Source organism: Pseudorca crassidens, chromosome 19 (assembly GCF_039906515.1).
Source record: "Pseudorca crassidens isolate mPseCra1 chromosome 19, mPseCra1.hap1, whole genome shotgun sequence".
NCBI classification, from domain to species: domain Eukaryota; kingdom Metazoa; phylum Chordata; class Mammalia; order Artiodactyla; family Delphinidae; genus Pseudorca; species Pseudorca crassidens.
This window is the reverse complement of record NC_090314.1, coordinates 39,085,169-39,106,871: the sequence shown is the minus strand read 5'-3', so window position 1 is coordinate 39,106,871 and position 21,703 is coordinate 39,085,169. Positions and strand designations below refer to the sequence as shown.

General features: G+C 37.7%; 1 protein-coding gene across 10 annotated transcripts in view; it reads left to right on the top strand.

Annotated features, from left to right (window-relative positions):
• The window catches only part of LOC137212723 (AP-2 complex subunit beta), a 149,680-nt gene that overhangs the window by 71,837 nt on the left and 56,140 nt on the right, over nt 1–21,703 (top strand). For 9 of the 10 annotated variants that reach the window (XM_067716462.1, XM_067716464.1, XM_067716456.1 and 6 more), the window contains 5 exons: nt 1,616–1,731; nt 3,736–3,901; nt 5,444–5,542; nt 13,499–13,758; nt 20,173–20,365. In XM_067716462.1, the coding sequence (XP_067572563.1) occupies nt 1,616–1,731; nt 3,736–3,901; nt 5,444–5,542; nt 13,499–13,758; nt 20,173–20,365 (834 nt within the window). The remainder of the gene's footprint in view (nt 1–1,615; nt 1,732–3,735; nt 3,902–5,443; nt 5,543–13,498; nt 13,759–20,172; nt 20,366–21,703) is intronic. The other variant, XM_067716465.1, reaches the window with a different exon arrangement.

The window sequence follows — 21,703 nt, the reverse complement described above, 5'->3', positions numbered from 1 at the left end:
ATTTAAAATTTCCCAACTGTTTTGCTGTTGTAATAACAGCACAGGAAATAACTAGCTGAAAATGAATAAAATAGAATTCAAAAACGGGAAAACTACAATAATAAAAGAGAACAGAATCGTCATATATATGACCTCATATAAATAACCTCAAGATGCAATTTTGTTTTCGTTATATTGCTTGGAATGGTTTAAATTACAGTACCTTTAAAAGATTTTATTACAGAAATTTTTAGGTATACACTAAGGTAAAATTGATTAATGAGCTCTCATATACCCACCATCCATCTTGAACAAATAGCAACACATTGCTGTTCCCATTTGATCTTCTCCCTCTCCCTCCCCCTTCAAGGGAGTGGGTTACTGTTATATTTTAATGCAGATCTCAGATATGATCTTATTAGAGTAGTCCAATGTGTATATCTAATAGATAAGGTCCTCTAAAAAAAAATTGTCATGATATCGTTACCGCATTCAACAAACAGTAACTCTTAATCTCATTAAATACCTAGTCCATGTTCAGTTTTCCCTAATCGTGTCTAAATATCTTCTTACAGTTGCCGTGTTCAAATCAAAATCTAAACAAGAGCTAGCTATACATTGCATTTGGTTAATATGTCTCTTAAGTCTTTACTTATTTATTTGGGTGCCATTTATTGAAAGGACTAGCTCATTAGGCTTGTAGAATTTTGCAGAATCTAGATTTGGCTGATAGTATTTTAGTGATGTTGTTTATCTCATCCCTTCATCCCCTTTAGAAAATTAAATCTAGAGGCTTGGTAATATTCATATTCAGTGTTTTTGGCAAGAATACCTCTTAGATGCTGCTGTGAATTTCCTGTTGCATCTTATCAGGAGGCATATAATGGAATGACCCATCATAATACATTGTAATATATGATAAATCAGTCCTTGGTTTTTAGGATCTCTCTTCTGGAACCCTTTTAAAAACTATGACTTATTGTTTCAATACATTAGTTTTGTCACTTGTATTCTTCCATATTCCCTTCATTAATAAAAGATTAATAGATTAAATTCTATTTTATAGATGAAACATAGGCTGTGGAAAATTGCAGTTTATCTAAGGCCATAGACTTGCAGTTATATAGCCCAGAAGATGGCAAATTTTTCTTAGAGTTTTTTGAGTCACAGAGAACTTTTAAAATATAATGAAAACTGTAAACCTTCTCCCAGGAAAATATGCTTGTGTGCACAAATGAAATTTGGCAGTTTCATTTCAAGAGGTTTAAAGATGCCTTCTGTCTGTGCTCATTCATGAACTTCAGATAAAGACCTCTTCGCTTGGCTTATTCTTTCATTCTTATTCTTTCCTTCTACCTTGACTTATGCTTTCTTCTCATTTCTGTCATCCTGGCTATCCAAGATGATTTTTTTCACTTGAACTGTTTCTTGTAATGAGTCAAATTTGGAGTATATCTAGAACTTCTGTATATCTCCATCAGATAACCCAGCCTCTAGTATAGTGTGGTCAAATTAAGTGCCTCATCTTTTAGTCTAGTTTAGTTGATACACCTGAATGTTCCAAAAAAATATTTTTTATGTTGAGGTTGTGTTATTGGATAGATCATCTGACTTCTCATTATGTTCCTCTTTGCAGCAATCTGCAGAGCGCTGTGTAAGCACATTGCTTGATCTCATCCAAACCAAAGTAAATTATGTGGTCCAAGAGGCGATTGTTGTCATCAGGGATATCTTCCGCAAATACCCCAACAAGTACGTTCAGATACTTCTGCCCCTCTTCCTCAGATCATTTAGGAAATGTTTAAGTAAGGCACTTTGAGGTTGGCTAGGTAAGAATTAGTCTTTGTAAAGTAACTGGTCATAATTGAATACTTTATTAAAAATCAGAAACGTATAAGTTGGTTAGCACAAGGATTAAAATCTGATTTTTCACTCTGCTTTATCACTTTTAGAAGAATTGAAGTTCTGTCTGAATATGCATTGTCAATTGGCATATATTAAAGTTAGCCAGATTCTTTGGTGATGAAGTTACTATTAAATAAGGATACCCATATATTCTACGTTGTCTGGGCATAATCCATTTTATGCCTCTTACCAGGCATAATTAATAATTGTGCCCCTTTTCACTCTCAGAAACGTCTCAGTTTGAATAATAAATTATATGGTCACCTTATTGTAAAAGCCAGGGAGGTGACAGCTTCACTACTCACTTAGTATGTTATGTAGTACTTGTAGAAAATTATAGAACATGCAACAATAAACTGTCAGAGTTTCAGGCCTTTTCTGAAGTATTGTAGCTGCTTCCTTTAAGATATACAAAATCTACATTTTCACTCCATAAAAATTTTCACATTGAGGCCTCTTAGTTATGAAACAAAAATACTTTTTCAGATTTGCTTTTGAAGGCAAACAATTAAGGAATCTGAAAGAGTGAAATAAGAGCAGATCTTATAAGCATCCTAAATCTCATTTTACCTTATAATCATAGAGATGAACTGTGCTAAGGCTTCTGATTATCGTTAAAGATAATGTGAAATGAAGTGACTTACAGTTAGTTAGCTTAGTGGTGGACTCAGAATTAGAAGAAATATTTTAATAAGGCAGTGGTTTATTAAGCATTATATATACTGTATATATATATATATATTTTTTTTGAATTCTAGAAATGGTATTTTTGGAAAAAGGATCATATACTTTTACCGTTCTCCCAGGAAAGAGGAGGGTTGGGTTTCTAAACTTCTTGATTAAGTGGGGAGGTGTATATCTTAATATGCTTGGTAAAGAAATGTGTCCATTTCTGGTCTGTATTACTGAGGGATTATGATAGTTTAATTTTAAGAAAGCATTATCGAGAACCTGGTTTAATCAGTGGAAATAGGGCAAACAATTAAGTGTATTATTCAGTTGTCCATATCTCATTTATTATACAATTTCATTCTGATGTTTAAAACTACATTAGCTGGGCTTCCCTGGTGGCGCAGTGGTTGAGAGTCCGCCTGCCGATGCAGGGGACACGGGTTTGTGCCCCAGTCCGGGAAGATCCCACATGCCGCGGAGCGGCTGGGCCCGTGAGCCATGGCTGCTGAGCCTGCCTGTCCGGAGCCTGTGCTCCGCAACGAGAGAGGCCCACGTACCGCAAAAAAAAAAAAAAACACATTAGCCAAGGAGATGGATTTAACATGGTAAAGAATGAGAGCTATAGACCTGTAAAAATAAATACTCGAATTGCTTATTTCTTTAGAAAAACAGGTCATTAATGTGGGTGCCTTGGGAGGAAGGAACATAAAGATCTCTATAGAAAGCAGAGATAGGTGGATAAGAGGCAAAATTACTGTCTCTGGATGCTATTGTTGTCTGACTCCATTTTCCTAATAGTAAAGTGGAATTTCTGTTCCTCTACGATGAAGGTAAAATGAAGTAATAGGAAATTTCTCTGATCTAGTTATGAGAAAGACTGTGAGAAATGTAAGGTAGTGGTATTATCTTAAACCATAGGTTAGTTTTTCCTTGTGAAAAGAATATCTGATAAGCTTTTACAAAGATTTATGGTCTAGTTATTAAAACATAATTGAAGGAAAATTGAAGACATTTATAATTTTCTGGCTTTAAAGCCTGTACATTCTCTTGGCTAAAAGTCTTTGTAGTTTGGTGGTGGTTTAGGGTACCTTGTCCATGGTTTTTTGCTTTTTAGGCTTCATTGTTAAATATACTTCTCAGTTTTGCTTTCAGTAACCATAGTCCATTTTGTTATATCAGATATGAAAGTATCATTGCCACTTTGTGTGAGAACTTAGACTCACTGGATGAACCAGACGCTCGAGCAGCTATGATTTGGATTGTGGGAGAATATGCTGAAAGAATTGACAATGCAGATGAGTTACTAGAGAGCTTCCTGGAAGGTTTTCATGATGAAAGCACCCAGGTAAGTTCCCATCTATATCTTATGTATTAGATGTTTTGGGGACGATTTCAGGAAAGGTAAAGGTTAGGCAGTTTCATGTGTGTGAATTTATATACACATATAGTATGTTCATTTTTCTCCCAAAAAGGGGTAACCTTTTCTGTTGTGCTAACTTCTGTTGGAACAAGCCTGCCTAATTTAGACAGTGGTTCTCAGACTTTAATGAGCCTAAGAAGCACCTAAGCACTGGTGTTTAACCTGTGTTAAAGGACAGGTTGCTGGGCCCCACCCCTAGAGTTTCTGAGTCAGTAGGTCTGAGATGGGCCTAAGCATGTTCATTTCTTACAAGGTTGAGGGTGGTGATGCTATTGCTGCTGCTGGTCCAGAACCACACTTTGACAACTACTGACTTAGAGCAGTAGTTATTACTTTTTAATTTTCTGTCACCTAAAGATGATTACCCATTGCTGTTAGTAACGGTTGTGGCTCAGTTGCAGCTGGGGTTTCTGTCTAGGGTGAAGGCTGGCATGTGCAGTTTGAAAAGATTCTTTGTGGGTGGTTAGACTCCTTCCCATCTTCTGTCTGTCTTCTACCAAAACTGAGAGACCTTCGAGTCAAAGGCCCAGAGAAGCAGATAAATTATTAAAGCTTTTTCCCCGGCATTTGTACTCACTGCAAATTGAAGTTCATGTGTGTAATCTATCATAGTAATTTTAATAGGCCCTACAAGGAACATATACCAGCCAGTAGTTTCATGGTTCAGCAGGCGACTCTTTTTTTTTTTTAATTGTTATTTTTAAAATTTTATTCTTTTTTTGTGTGTTTAATTGATTTGTTTCATTTATTTATTTTTGGCTGCATTGGGTCTTCCGTTGCTGTGCGCGGGCTTTCTCTAGTTGCCGCGAGCGGGGGCCACTCTTCATTGCGGTGCGAGGGCTTCTCATAGTGGTGGCTTCTCTTGTTGCGGAGCACAGACTCTAGGCACGCAGGCTTCAGTAGTTGTGGCGCATGGGCTTAGTTGCTCTGCGGCACGTGGGTTCTTCCTGGACCAGGGCTCAAACCCGTGTCCCCTGCATGGGCAGGCGGATTCTTAACCACTGCGCCACCAGGGAAGCCCTAGCATGCCACTCTTAACTGGTTGTGATCTGGCATAATTCTACTGTCTTGGCTCTTGCCTCAGTATGATAAATGATTCCCTAATTCCCTGGAAGTTGTAGCTTTTGGTGGAAGTAAATAATAAAGAATTTGGTCAGGAACCAGTTTTATTGCCATCAGTATGTTAGCATGTACTTTAAGAAATACAGGTGATTATCTGGGCCAGAAACAAACCAGCAGTTTTTGATGCCAAAAAATGCAATTTGGAGATAGGAGGCTAGTGAGTTTTCAGTTGATGAAAACCTTTGACTGCTATTGTGGATATTGGCTGAGTTTTAACCTTTGTTTCTTAATCAAAATCAGAAAGACCTCATAGTAAGTCATATTTGGGAAAATATCACTTTGGAATTCATGGTGTGGAATAATGCAAATGTCTTTCACTTTACCTATTAAATTACATTTGCTTAGGTACAGCTCACTCTGCTTACTGCCATAGTGAAGCTGTTTCTCAAGAAACCATCAGAAACGCAGGAGCTGGTACAGCAGGTCTTGAGTTTGGCAACACAGGTAAGAAGTCTGAAAAAAGCATGGAGTTGATTTGTCTTGTTTTAAATTCTAGGAAATTGTGAAACTTCTTCCAAGAAGGTTCATTTGCAGAGATTTTAAACGGAAGGAGTTTAGATTCTGTTAAAAAAATAAAAACAGTGCCTCTTTTACATATTCTGCTGAATTAGAACTGGTTGTATGGCTTCTAAATGAATTGACTGACTCCAGTTTTAATAATAATTCATGAAAATTGAACTTAGACTCTTTAGTGTTAACGAAGGACATGACTTAGTGAAAATGACATTGAGTCTCACAGTATCTCCTTCTGGGGGACTTAATTTCAGCTTTCAAATGAAAGTACCCTGTAGAGATGGTAAATGCTTTGACAAATATCTCGTGTGCTGTTCTGCCTTCTAGATAAGTTGCCTTTCTCTTTAAGTAATTTTAAAGTGCTAATGCTGCTTCCTTATTTATTTAGTATTTTTGGTCCTTTTAGGGAGGGTTCTGATTTCAGGAATGTGGCAACCAGCTGGATACACAGAAATCAAAGTAATTACTTTTTCTGACGTAACTAGTATAATGATCAGTCCATCATGATCCAGTAATGTTCTTAATTAGATTTGAGAACAGGCTGGCTTTAGCAGGCTGTCAAGAGTTATGATGTGTGTTTACACATGGAATCTGATTCAGATATTCAATTTACCATTTTCCCCTTTCATCTCTTTATAGTTGTATATTAACAGCATTTGAACTCTTCTATAGTTATTTAACCTAGTTCTGAGCTGTCATCTTTCCTTTTTTTTTTGCTCTGGGGAGCTTTATTTCATATCAATAATGAGCACAATTGGAGGACTAAATATGGTAAATCCTGTAATTAATTAGTACGGTTGGGGTGTGCACTTAGTACACTTCTTGAAAACCAGTTCCAAACTGAGACCACAAATGTGAACCTTGCATAGTTGCCAATACATCATCTGTTAAGTGGTCAAAGCTCATCATTTGGCACATGATAAATGCAGAGTTCTTCTTTCCTCTGACAGAATTTAATTTTAGAAATGCCAGGAATCCATTTTAAGGAAAAGAAGTTTGACGGGCAGATAAGGCATTTGAATACTTAATGGAATACTATAAAGCAGACAACATTATTAAATAAGTTGTTTATAGGATATGCTATACAGCTCTGAAAAAAATACAGCCAAGAAAACTGCTAGAGTCAAAGGCTACTTTCTGACACTTGATTCAAGTACAGATGTTTTACAATCAATGAACTCAAATGTGAAGAAGACCTGAAACTAAAAATTAAGATAATTGTCTTGTCTGATTACTGATGCAAGTAAGCATTACTGAGAATTATCACTTGATTATCTTTTAAGGAGCAGTTGACCAACAGTAGTTGAGTTAAAGGATGTCAGAAAATTCACTTCACAGAAAATAGAGGTGTCCCACTCCACCCCTTGTACCTCTCAGTTTTCTCCATTTCTCCAACAAATTATGAATGAACTTTTTAATGTGCTATTTCCCCAAGTCTCTAAACCTTCACTTGACCCCATTATGGTTAGTGTGAAGAAGCATCCATATGAGTATGTGGAGTCAAGGGCAGGCCATGGCTCACCATCTGTCCATGAAAAGTGGACTGGGAGGTTGTCCATCACTGATGAGGCATGTCTTGGCACTAAGAGCAGAAATTGGTCATCTTCTGAATCAAAATAGTTTAGGTTAGACGTTAATTTTCACGTTAATGTTTAATAGGTCATCTACAGGGGGCCATTTTGAATAGAAATTGCCCCTTCTTAATCATGTAGTGCTTATTACAGACTCCGTAGGGTGATTGCCATTAAATTAGCCATGTATTTGACTTCATCTTAGGGCCTTGAAGTTCATTTCTGTCTTTTGCTACAGGCCCTGGAGCCTCTCTCCTTTATGAAAGAAAGAGCTCTGTATAAGTTAACCAGATTCAAAGAAGTCTTGTGTTTATTCTAGATGGTAATATAGTAAACTTGACTTTAATGAGGCCTATGTACTAACACTTCAGAAAACTCCCTGAACACAGATAAATACCTATTTATACAGTCTCTTAGCTTTCTCAGAAATCTCATTTTCTTCAAGAATCATGGGATTTCTGTTTATTAAAGTATCTCAAGTTTTAACTCTCCCCTGACGGCCACATTTCAAAGCATCAGCAATATTTGGCTCTCCATGAAAGTTACCACAAGAAGTAGAAAATAAGGAAAGAAAAAATGTAGAGATGGGAGTGCTGGGTGGTGACCTAGAATCACTCGGCAGGTAAGAGACTGTCTCGGCTTACATTGTGTGACAGATTCATGCCTCAGCCAAATTGAAGATTCTGTGTTTATGTATGTGTGGAATAGTCAAAATCATCTTAACTGCTGAGAGGCCACTTGACATTCATCCACCTTGGAAAATAGGTACACCTTTCCTATTATTAATTTTACATCTTTTAAAATTTATCTGTTAGAGCTCTTTGAAGTGTTTTTTCTAAAACTTCCTTTTGCCTGAAGCAAAGCAATTAATATTATCTATATTGAGCATTCTAGATTTCCTAGTCTAGACCCTTTATTACCCATTTGTATCTCTGTTAAGATGGAGTTAGAACAATTTTCTAAAAAGAATTTTGGCTTTGCTCCTTCTCTACTCCCTTTTTAAATTTAATTATTTATTTATTTACTTTTGGCTGCATACGGTCTTTTTCTAGTTGCAGCGAGTAGGGGCTACTCTTCGTTGTGGTGCGCAGGCTTCTCATTGCAGTGGCTTCTCTTGTTGCGGAGCACGGGCTCCAGTAGTTGTGGCATGTGGGCTTCAGTAGTTGTGGCACACAGGCTTAGTTGCTCCGTGGCATGTGGGATTTTCCCAGACCAGGGCTCGAACCTGTGTCCCCTGCATTGGCAGGCAGATTCTTAACCACTGTGTGACCAGGGAAATCCTGTCTACTCACTTCTGAATAGATAAGGCTAGCCTCATAATCAAGTGAGTGTCTTTGGTAGATATCTATTGTATTCACAAGTTCTGAACCCTGCCTTCATCTCCATTGTCTCTTAAGGCCTCTGTATCTGTATTTAACAGGCAGCATAGGAGAGCTGTGTTTTAGGTTCTTGTCAGAGTTCAAACTCACTCTTATTACAGTATTTGCCTGAGATAAAGTGTTTAGGGAGGATTCCCTATGTTCTTATAGATGTTGAAATTTACCACTGAATCAAGCCAGATTAGTAGAGAGCTGGGGATCTAGACTGCATTGTATTTGACCCTTATTAGAATAGTTTTTACTGAATTACACTAATATCATCATCCTGTAGTAAGGGTTGTCATGAGAAACTATCCTCTTTAGGTCTGTTATCAAAGTATTTATTCCATTATATATTTTTTTCCTGTATGAAACCCCATAAAAAATTCCTAACCAGTTTTGGATTCTCTTATGCATTAGTATGTAATTAACTGCCCCTCTGAATGGCTTATCTGACTAGACTTGTTTTTCATATCAGATGTTTGAAACCTTAGAATCAGATTTAAGGATCTCCCGTAGAAAATGTGTGGGTCATCGTGGCTTGCATTTTTCTGCCTTTGCTTCTAATTTATGTTCTCTAGCCTTAGATGTATTTTATAAGATTTGCTAAATCCATTTCTAGAACAGGGCAGGGTATAAATAAACCATCAGACGTTCCTAATTCTAGATTTTCTGTACAAGGACTAGTAGAGAATCTTAGTAACAACAGTCATCTGTATAGTGCTTACTATGTGCCAGGCTTTCAGTAAGGGTTTTAACACTGTTACTCTTCCCATTTTATAGGTGAGGAAACTGAGACATAGAGAGACCGGCCCAGTTAATATGGGATGGAACTAGTACTCAAACCCAAGTAGCCTGGCTGCAGAGTCTTTGCCCTTTTCTACTCTGTTAATGCTGCTTCTCAAGTCTGAAAGTTAAGAATGACTTTTGAGAATACTCATTTCCTGTCTTCCCTGCCTGAAGCATTGTTGTGCATAAGCCAGTATAAATAAGTGAACTTAGAGGTTTTAAGATTATTGTGGATGATTATTTCATATTTGGCTATAAATAATAAACAGTTTCTCTAGGCTTGCCTTTTCTGTCCAGTTAATGAAATCTGAGGCATTAGCATAATAGAATAAGCACATTTATATAAGTCTTTTCCACTGGAATTTTCCTCTGGAATTTTTTTCTCAAGTTCGTGAAATAAGAACCTAATTTAATATTTATGTTACCAGCCATGAATTTTTAAGTTGAGGGCAGCATGATCTGCTGAGTTACATTAATTTGAATTGGGTGGTGGGGTTCTGTTTCTGCTACATCCCCTGGTTCAGGACGTGACTGGGCAAATTTCTCTGTCATACTACTGTTCTGTCTTTATAGTAGACTTAATCCTATTGTTTATCTATGCTGAGAATTCAGTGAAGTATACGTGAAATCTTTGTGCTTCTAATTTTAAATAAAATGGTGGTATGATTAGAAATGTTATGGGACTTCCTGGTGGTGCAGTGGTTGAGAGTCCGCCTGCCAATGCAGGGCACACGGGTTCGAGCGAGGATCCCACATGCCGCGGAGCAACGAAGCCCATGCGCCACAACTGCTGAACCTGTGCTCTGGAGCCCGTGGGCCACAACTGCTGAGCCCACGTGCCACAACTACTGAAGCCCATGCGCCTAGAGCCCAAGCTCTGCAACGGGAGAAACCACCGCAATGAGAAGCCTGCGCACCGCAACGAAGAGTAGCCCCTGCTCGCGGCAACTAGAGACAGCCCACGCGCAGCAGTGAAGACCCAACAACGAACACCCAATGCACCAAAAAATAAATAAATTTATAAAAACAACAACAATAAAGAAAAAAGAATAAAAGGGGTGCAGAGAACAAATAAGACAAAAAAGGAATGACAACAGTTCCAAACCTAACCATATCAATAAGTATATTAAACGTTGTCTAAACACCCCAGTTAAATGACAGAAGTCAACAGGCTAGGAAAAAAAAACTATATATATATGTGTGTATATATATATGTGTGTGTGTGTGTGTGTGTATATATATATATATATATATATGTATATAATTAGGGGAAAAGAAAACCAACCCTTGAATCCATGGCTTTATTTCAAAGATTTGTCTTTTCGCTTTGATAGTTTTAGAGGAATTAGTAAAGAATACTCATAGAAGTGTCCAAACTTTAGTAATTACTATTTTTAGTACATGGAAAAGAAGTCTTCACCTTAGTTTTTCCGTCTGTGAACTAGAGACCGTCATCATCAAAATCACCTGTGCTGCTTGTTAAAAATAAAAGTTCCTGGGCCCCACTTCTGACATAATGAATCAGAAACTCTGGAATCTGCACTTTCAGTGGCTTTCCTGGTGTGTTAAAATGTTGATGCACATTATAGTTTAAGAATTACTGTTTCAGAGCCTGCTTGGTAAGAATTGTTTTGGAAGCTCTCAAATTTTGGAAAATACACTATTTTCTCGAGATCCTTATGGGGGCCTATCAGACTAGCAGTACAGTAGATCCGAAACCAAATTTTCTGAGTCACCAAACACATAATGGCACCTTAAAATCATAAAAAGTTTCTATTTTCTTGTCATTAGCCTTGACTGGGCCTGATTTATCGTGGTCTCCATGTGAATTAGTGAGGCAGTGAAGGCCAGCCGATAGTAGTCCTAACAGATCACCCCTCAGGATAACTGAGTTTGGACAGTGGAGATCCTTGCCCACTCTTCACTTCTAGTCCTGGAAAATTTGCACGCATTTTCTCATTTCTCATAGGACTAAATTTTTAAGTCAGTGTTAAGATTTACAGTACGTATACCCTTTGATCCAGTGATTCTATCTTCAGAAGTTTGTCCTGTTGCAGTGTTTTGAATTTGTGGGGGGACTCAAGCTATTTTCACGGAAGTATATATTTTGTGAATCCCCACAGGAATCTTTTTTTTTTTGGCCATTTGGTTAAATATGTACCAGCTATATGAGAGAAATAGTTTAAAGTAAAAAAAAAAATATTTTGATAAGTATATTATTAAGCTGTATTATGTAGTTTATTTTAATATGTTTAACAACTTTACTACTATATAAAGGCAAATTAAGTTTTCCCAGTTAAGTGATGTGTAGTGTTCATTATGTAATAAAAAGCATAGTCTACAAATTTTAAATGACATGCTTTGGGGACTGAATATACAGATTAAAATTTAACTTTTAATTTAAATAGCAATAAAAGCTGGGCAGGGGATTGCTTTCCTAATGTGATACTTGGAGAAACTTGTATTCTGCTCTTTTAAAAACTCAACTTGTTTATGTTTCATAATATTCACGCTTTGTTTCCAAATGAAAATCCAAGTGAGGAGGTTTCAGGCTGCTATTTATAAACACTTCCTCAGGAGCAAATTAGCCCCCCTCCCAGCAAGCAACAAAACAAACTCATTTAGATTGGATAGTATCACTGTTTCCTTTTTTTAACCCTGGCATTTCAAATACTACAAACATTTTGATATGAATAATACATGTATATGTGCATTTCTATTAGAATAATGCAACCTATGAATGTGATAAAGATTATCTTGAGGTGAAATTTACCATTTTTATACTGTATTAACTTGTATCTCAGTGTTCTTTATACTTTTTTGTTTTTAACCAGCACTCCATTTTGAGTGCAAATTAAATATACATGATTAAGAAAATATATATAAAACCATCAGGGTCACTTCCGGTATTGAGTTGAATGATACGTGCCTTAAATTGCTAAATTATAAACCAGTTCATCTGCTTATGTAGAAACTCATGGGAAAAACCCTGGCCTAGTTTAAAGAAAATATTTTTGTATGTGTTTTAAATACAGAAATTGAAATGGGACTGATTGTTGCCTTTAATAACATGATACCACTGGAACAATTCATGCGTAAATGAATGCCACTATACAGACATTCTGAGAGGTGGATACCAGGATATTTATTGCCACTTTGTAATGATTGCAAAAATAAATAGTAGGAAGGAGGGAGAAAGAGGCAACAGCCTAAATGTTCATCAATAGGACACTAGTAAATAATGATGCAGTGCTGCATATACAGTGGAAAATGACAGCTGTATGTGCCAATATGGAAAGCAGCTTGAGGAGCAGTATATATACTATGAAACTGGTTTTGTATAAAATAAATATATGTATGTGTGGGAGCGCTCTGGTAAGATATATAGTGCACTGTTAATATGGCTATTTTGGGGATGGGGAGTTAAGGTGGGGTAGGGTTGGATGATGGGGGAGACTTATTTTTATATTATACATTTCTAAATTGTGATGTGTCATTGATAATAAATTTTTCTTAGCCATGACCATGTATAAAATTATTTTTAAACAGCCACAAAAAAAAAATGAGACCACTAAATTCAAGTGTCACCCCTTTTAGAAGCACTTAGTTATGTTCTCTCTTGAACAGTTTTTTTTTTTATTATTTAGGTAATAGTACCTCTCATACTATATTGTAATAATTAATATTCTTTGAGCTCATTGAAGTCAGGCACTGTGTTGTTGTCTCTTTATATCCAGGGCCTAGCTAGTGTCTCCATAGGAGATACTTAATAAATATTTGAATGAAGAAAGAAGGTATGAGTGAAATATATGTAAGATGTGTTTCATGAATAATCCTGCTAATATTAAAGCAGTTAAAAACATTATTTTTATGTTCTGAGGCCATCGTAAGCAGTTGATTTTTACTGGCTTAAAATTTATTTTCCTTTTCCCAACTTCATTTTGAATTTGAGTCTTAGAACTAACCCACTTCAATTTATATTTAAATTCTTGGAAACATTAGAGATTACAGAATTATGACTATTAACAATATATTGAGTCTAAATATCTTCTTAACGGCCAGCTCTGTGTAAATCACTTCAGCATTGCCTTGATAATAAATCCAGCAGTTTGGCTTTCTGTATGGAGAAAGGTTACATTTAAACCTTCTTGCCATTGTCTTTTCATTAGGATTCTGATAATCCTGACCTTCGAGACCGGGGCTATATTTATTGGCGCCTTCTCTCAACTGATCCTGTCACAGCCAAAGAAGTAGTCTTGTCCGAGAAGCCACTGATCTCTGAGGAGACAGATCTTATTGAGCCAACTCTGTTGGATGAGCTCATCTGCCACATTGGTTCTTTGGCCTCAGTGTACCATAAGCCGCCCAATGCTTTTGTGGAAGGAAGTCATGGAATCCATCGCAAACACTTGCCAGTGCATCATGGGAGGTAAGCAGGTAAACTAGGTTTGAGTGAGAAGTGATTCTCTGTTTAGACGAAGTTGGTCTTCCTCAAGCTTTTATAGCCTAGAAAAATTTGCTATGCATTTGGCAAACCTACTCTACTGCCCTGGAGGCTTCATCTGAATACTAGTGACCACACACAAACAATGGGTTAAAAGGCCCCTCTGTGTTCTAATCTCAGGGTAGGTAAGGTTGTGCCTTTAGAAAATTGTGGTGAAGATTTTCTAAATGGATAAAGTTTGAAAGTTGCTAAAGTTTCCAGAAAGATGAGGCTAGAAATTTTCCCAGAGTTGAAAACTTGGTAAAAAGCCTGTACAGGCGTACCACAGAGATAGTGCACTTCAGTTCCAGACCACTGCGATGCAGTGTCATGAATTCTTTTGTTGTTGTGTTTTCAGTGCATATAAAAGTTATGTCTATACTATACTGTAGTCTATTAAATGTGCAATAGTATTATGTCTAAAAAAGTAGTCTACATACCTTAATTTAAAAATACTGTATTGCTGGGGCTTCCCTGGTGGTGCAGTGGTTGAGAGTCCGCCTGCCGATGCAGGGGACACGGGTTCGTGTCCTGGTCTGGGAGGATCCCACATGCCGCGGAGCGGCTGGGCCCGTGAGCCATGGCCGCTGAGCCTGCGCGTCCGGAGCCTATGCTCCGCAATGGGAGAAGCCACAACAGTGAGAGGCCCGCGTACCGCAAAAAAAAAAAAAAAAAAATACTGTATTGCTAAAAAATGCTTATCATCATCTGACAATGCAGGGTTGCCACAAACTTTGAATTTGTAAAGACTGCAATATCTGCAAAGTGCAATAAAATGAGGTCCGCCCATGTATACATTTAGCTATTTTTATCCTTTACTGTAACTTTGGTTCAAGCTTATGGATGAAGTTAGCAGACACTGCTTCTCTTATGCTTAAAGCTAGCTGTTAATGAAATAATGTTTGCAGGATTGTTTTATAAGAGCAGCCTAGGTTCTGTGTAGACATAGTTGTTCAGTTGCCTGTACCTTTTTTACCAAAATAAATTGCTCCATATCAGTAAGGAAATGCTATTATGAACAGACTGTCAGGTAACATGGAACTCTTGCTTTGTAGATAACCCTAAAATTTTAATTTGGAAGTGGCAGTACTCTAATAAACTCTTATAATGGGTATCTTGGAATCTTTTCAGAATCTCCCTTCATTAATTATAATAAACCTCAAATCTAAGTAGAATTTGATCTCTGAGTGGTTAGAGTATCTGCACTTGCACCGTATCTGAGTGTCTCGTATTGTGTAATATATATTGCTGTTTCAGTGGTTCATGAATAGCCAGAGTGTAGGATTTATTGCTTTACAAATTAGTGTAGTCAACGTTTACAATACTGTAGCTCTGTTTTGACAGACTATGGGCACAGATAAACAAAAAGAAAAGGGCAGTACCCAAGAAAATGATTATTAATCTTTCATTAGCCCTTGCGTTGAATCTTTGGTTTTAGGGCAGTGCTGTGATTTTCACCCAAAGGAAACTTGTGGTTTCATGAGGATCAGGCCTCGTTACAGGGTGTTTGACCTCGTGGGCAAGCATATTTAACATTCACTAGATATGACCATTTAACTTCTAAGTACATCTCCCAGTCTGTGCTTCAAGTTTTGATAAATAGATATGGACTTTCTGTTGTTTGCCATTTAAATTACCTTTCTCCTGATAACTTTGACCCTCAAATGGGATGGGGAAAGTGAAACAAATCAACAAACAAAAACACCTCTTCCTAGAACACAAAAAGAGAACCAATATGTAAAAAGAAGCACAGTCTTTTACATAAGGTCTTTATCAGATTAATAGCCTTCAATTTGTTACCTTCACAATTCCTTATGTGGTTTCTTTTTGGATGACTTTTTTGTCCATTTGTGCTTGTTTTGTGTTTTTGTTTTGTTTTTTTGCGCTACGCGGGCCTCTCACTGCTGTGGCCTCTCCCATTGCGGAGCACAGGCTCCGGACGCGCAGGCTCAGCGGCCATGGCTCACGGGTCCAGCCACTTCGCGGCACGTGGGATCTTCCCAGACCAGGGCACGAACCCGTGTCCCCTGCATCGGCAGGCGGACTCTCAACCACTGCGCCACCGGGGAAGCCCTGTTTTTAAAAAAGAAACACAAGTGCAGAAAAATCCCCTTTGAAATAAATATGGGTATGTTGCTGCAAATGGCATGTCTGTAAGAGTACTGACATCACCTAGCTTCTGCGTCCTAAGGGTAATAAGTGATATGCCTCTGACATGAAATACGTTTGCACCATAAAACCTTAGAGGCTTAAAAATGCTTTACTTCATGAGGTCTTTTAAAATCACTTGGGAAAGGGAAAAGTGCCTTTTAGTTGAGTATTGCTTACTATACTTGTCAGCTGCTCTGTGGGCATGAGATGGTAAATAGTCGTCTAACTTGGAAATATCTCACCTTTTAAAAATACTGCTTGGATGACAGTTTTATGCAGTTATTTCCCATGCCTTCACAATGGGGAAAGATTTTCATGTTATTTTCTTGTGTCTTCAGTTTAGAAAAAATACATAATAACGATTTATCATGTTCTTAATTTGTAGAAACTGTAAGATCATTTATTTCTTTTCATCTAACTCACTTTTGTCTTCTCATAATACTCCTACTTGTCTATTAGAGTGGAGGAAAATATGTGCCTTTTCTGCCTTCTATTTAAAGGTGCTGATAAATCCATGTGTTTTGTCACATTTCCCAAATGGTACATGTTGAGAGATGATAGAATTTCACGGGCAGAGGATACCCCTTATGGAGATTTCATACATTTCTTGCTAGGTGTATATGAAATTGTTTCCCCTTTTGACTTCCTTATTAATTTTTGGCTTTATTTGTACCCACCCTCTCCCCAATCTAGATAGGTCTCCTTTTGGCTTCCTTGACACTTTTTCCTCCTAAGCCCTCTTTTTTTTAGATTGTTTTTTAATCTTTGCAGTTTTGTGTTCCTTCTCTTCTCTGGTTGTATCACAAGGCTCATTCTGAACCTTCTCTATGTATTCCCTTAGGCAGTTACCACTGATATATTCTGTTAAAGACGCCCTGCTCTTAGCACAGCACCCCCGAGTTACTCTGCTCATTTCACCTGAGGCATGTGTGTGAATTTCTTCCCAAGTTTACTTCTGTAACTCTGACTGCCAGTCCCTTTTCCTTAGCTGTCTGTTGGTCTTCCCTACTTGTTTTTCTCACTTGAAACTTAACAGAACTGAAAGCAGCATATTATTTTCCCCATCATCCCTCCAGATTCCTCTTATAAGGAGCAACACTAGTCTTTCACTTCTTCATTTTTGTTTTTTCTGAGTTTGATTCTTCATTCTTCTTTGTTCAAGTGTTGTCAGAACCTACGTAGGGTTTTCGTTTTTTAAGAAAGCATTTGTTTATTAATGGAATTTTTATAGTCGTTGTTTAGTTTTTAAAAAATTATATAAATCTTAGGAAACATACAAGATAGAATGGTATAACAAACACGTTTACTCATCACTCAGTTTCAACAGTCATCAGTATTTTGCCAATCTTGTTTCATTTATCACCCCCACACGTTTTTTTTTTGAGGGAGCTGGAGTATTTTAAATTAAATTCCAGACCTCATATCACTTCACCAATGAGTACTTAACTTGGTATCTCTCAAAGATAAGGACTTAAAAAAAAATCACAATATATTATCAAGCCAAAATTAGGGGTAATTCCTTAACATTCAATAAAACTGAAATACTTTCAGATTTTTTCAGTTGTCATTCTCTATTCTACTTTAAAGTTTATCTAAGATTGGTTTTACTTTTTTTTTTTTTTTTGGCGGTACCTGGGCCTCTCACTGTTGTGGCCTCTCCCGTTGCGGAGCACAGGCTCTGGACGCGCAGGCTCAGCGGCCATGACTCACGGGCCCAGCCTCTCCACAGCATGTGGGATCTTCCCAGACCGGGGCACGAACCCGTGTCCCCTGCATCGGCAGGCAGACTCTCAACCACTGCGCCACCAGGGAAGCCCTGGTTTTACTTTTTGCTTAAATGTTTGGAATAATTCACAGTGAAGCCATCTGAGCCTGAAATTTTCATTGTTTTTTTTCACTTTTTAAATGAATATGTCATTTATAATTATCTTAGTATTAGTGCACTAATCTTTAGTGTATAGCTCAATAGATTTTTACGTGTGCATGCGCTCATATAACTGCCACTCTGTTCAGATATAGGATATTTCCAGCACCCCAGAAGACTCCTCATGCCATTTTGCTGTTATATCCACCCTCCAGAGATAACCACTGTTTTGATTTCTATCACTGTAGATTAGTTTTGCCTCTTCTGAACATCATGTAAATGGAACCATACAGCATTTGCTCTTCTGTTTCTAGCTTTTTTGCACAGTATAATATCTGAGATTACTCTAATGCCGTGTTATCAGTTGCGTGTTCCTATTTATTAGTGCATAGTATCCCATTGCTGCATATGCCACAATTTATTTATATCTGCTGTTGATGTATCTTTGGGTTGTTTCCAGTTTGGGGCTCTTATGGAGAAAGCTGCTGCGAATATTCGTATATATTTCTGTTGGTAGACCTATATACTCATTTCTCTTGTGTATACACTTCGTGGAATTGCTGGGTTATAGAATAGATGTATATTTAGCTATGGGAGATACTGCCAGTTTTCCCAAGTGATTGTACCAGTGCACACTCCTTCCAGAAATGTATAAGAGTTCTAGGTGATCCACATCCTTAGCAGCACTTGGTATTGTCAATCATTTTAATTTTAGCCATTCTGGTTGATTTATAGTGGTGTCTTATAGTTTTAATTTGCATTTTCCTGATGAGTAAAGATGGAAGTACCTTTTCATGTTTATAGACTGCTAGTATATCCTCTTTTGTGTCATGCCTGATCTTTTCCTTATTTTTTAATGAGTTATCATCTTTGTAGGAATTCTTTATGTAACGATTGAATGATTTGTAGGAATTATATATAATTTGGATACAGGTATTTTGTCAGATGGATATTTTGCAAACTTCTCCCAGTCTGTGGAGAATACCTTTTCTCACTTTCTCTTAATGGTGTCATTTGAAGAAGAAATGTTCTTAATTTTAGTGAAATCCAGCTCATCACTTTTTTTCTTTTATGGTTAGAACTTTTTTTTTTTTTTTTTTTTTGCGGTACGTGGGCCTCTCACTGTTGTGGCCTCTCCAGTTGCGGAGCACAGGCTCCGGATGCGCGGGCTTAGCGGCCATGGCTCACGGGCCCAGCCGCTCCGCGGCATGTGGGATCTTCCCGGACCAGGGCACGAACCCATGTCCTGTGCATCGGCAGGCGGACTCTCAACCACTGCGCCACCAGGGAAGCCCTGGTTAGAGCTTTTTGTAGAAACTTTTGTCTTCTCCAAGGTCATAGAAATCCTCTTGGTTTTCCCCTTCACGTTTATGTCTGATTTATCTCTAATTTTTGTTTATGTTGTGAGGTGTAGGAGTCAAGGCTCATTTTTGTCCCATGCAGCTATTCAGTTGACCCAGCACCATCTATTAAGATCATTTCCCCCTGCCTAGTCCATTTAACATCTCTTGGAACTCACCACTTCGTTTTTATTTTTACAGTGTTGTGGCAGTAACGGTTTAGGTCACTCTTAGCTCATCTTCATGTCCATTCTCCCAACTTCAGTCCATTATACACACAGCTGCTTGGGTAATGTTCCTCTAAATGTTCATTTTAGTTCTTTGTTCATCAAATAAAAGTGATTGTACATTGCCTATCATAAAAAATTAACTCTCCAGACCTGTTTTCAGAGTTGTATTTCCCTCATCTTCACTTCCCCCAAATCTTACCAGTTACAGTGTCTGCTCCTGCCAGTATAATTTTTTCACCACCCCTAAAGTCAAATTGTTCATTTCTGTGCCTTTGCACAAGCTATCCTTTCTTTTTCTGAAGGTCTCTCCCTGGTAGTTCCTCATAACTATGCTGTTTTTGAAAATCTAGCCATTATACCATTCTCAGAGTCTTTTGGGATCAGCCCCACCTGGTTCTGTTTTGCTTCTCATCTGTATCCTGTCAGTGTGCAGACACACAATACTCATTTCTGCTTTTACACAGTGAGTGTGCTTTTCACTTGTTTTGTGAATGCTGGTTTTTTGTTTGTTTGAGTATAAGTTATTTGAGGACAGGAAATATATTTCCTTTTTTTAAAAAAAAAAAAAAGATGTATTTCCCCAGAGTTCTCATTACAGTGCTCCCTTATAGAGTAGGTGCTCAATTAAAATTGATTGACTGATGAAGTTATATAGTATAAGAGTTTTTTCCCCCTCCTGTTTTTGTATATCTGACCTTCACCTCATTGCCTTGTTACTATGTCCCGGGTGAAACTGACTTTTCTCTTTTCCCCTCTTTCTGTGTGTGACTTGCAGCACTGATGCGGGTGACAGCCCTGTTGGCACCACCACTGCCACCAACCTGGAACAGCCTCAGGTTATCCCCTCTCAAGGTGACCTTCTGGGGGATCTTTTAAACCTTGACCTTGGTCCCCCAGTCAATGTGCCACAGGTATCCTCCATGCAGATGGGAGCAGTGGATCTCTTGGGAGGAGGACTAGATAGTCTGGTAAGCATCTTTCTTCTTTCTTTTGGATATTTAAATTCTTTTTATTTTTAAATTTCTGGGGTTATTTTTAATTCTTGATATGCTGAAGAACTTTAAATTATTCTGCTTTTTAGAACTAGACCTTTCCTTGACGAGCAGAGCAATGTCCTTTGATAAAGGACAGGATTATTTTTTCTAGAGATGTAATTGATACTGTTCATCATTGGTATGGGATATGTCTACAAGTGTACATGATTATTTTGTTGTCCTGCCTCTGAATGGAACTTTTGATGTTTAACCAACCTAGTCACCTTTCCAGAGCTTATTATTGCTCCTGCTGCTTAACTCTGGATAGCCCCTGTAATTCCCCTTCTGACCTGAACATCGTTCAGATGACCTCATAGTGATCATCCTATTTTGAGGCTTTCAGACTTTTGCCTTTTTTGTATTTTGTTGGCTTATGCCTTGTCTAATTCCAAAAGGTTCATTGGAGCCATTTGTGTTTTTATTTTAAATGTATCTTATAGTTGAGAAGTACTTCTTGATTGGTTCTTTTTTCCCCTTTTCCATCCACACCCCCCCACTCCACCCTGTCATACTTCCAATTTAATTAGCTTCCAGGATTCTAATACTAAAAGGCTCCAATGTCCAGAGTATCTGTGAATATGTGCCACCAGTGGAAGCCAATTAGTTACTGTTGCTGTAAAAGATAAATGAGAAATATTAAGGATGACCTTCCATCTGTGTAGAGAAGGCCAGAAAAATAGCAGGTCTCATCACACGGCTCCCTGCAAATTAGATACTTAACTGTGGTGGAATTAGAGGGGCTTTTTTAGCTGAACACTTGAAAATAAGTTGTTCATCAACCTGATGACTATAAATATGCCCAACAAACTGATTTATTTCCCAGCATCAGAAATTGGAAGGCAATGCCATAGATACAAAAATACATATGTCTTAGAGATTACATAAACAAAACGACCTTACTTTCTGCTTCATACACTGGCATTTTCTCTTCTACTTTACGAGCAGTATTATGTCTGGGATTTATGCCAGCTGGTACAGGTACATTTACTTTTGGCTGACAGAGAGCCTAAGGAGATAGGGTTACCGTCATATCTTTGTGGGTGATGCATTTTACTAATGGAAGTCACTGCTTCCAGAGTCTGTACACTGACCAAGCTCTGGACTCTAGCTAATGGTGACACAAATGAGCACTGCTTTTGTCTTCCTTGGGAATAAAAGCATTTGCTTTTCATTTTCATATCTCTAATGAATAGAGTTGACTGAATAGCTTCCTCGTGTGATATCCTGCGTTGCTGTATAACCTCCTTTATAGACTCAGGAGACTGACAAATG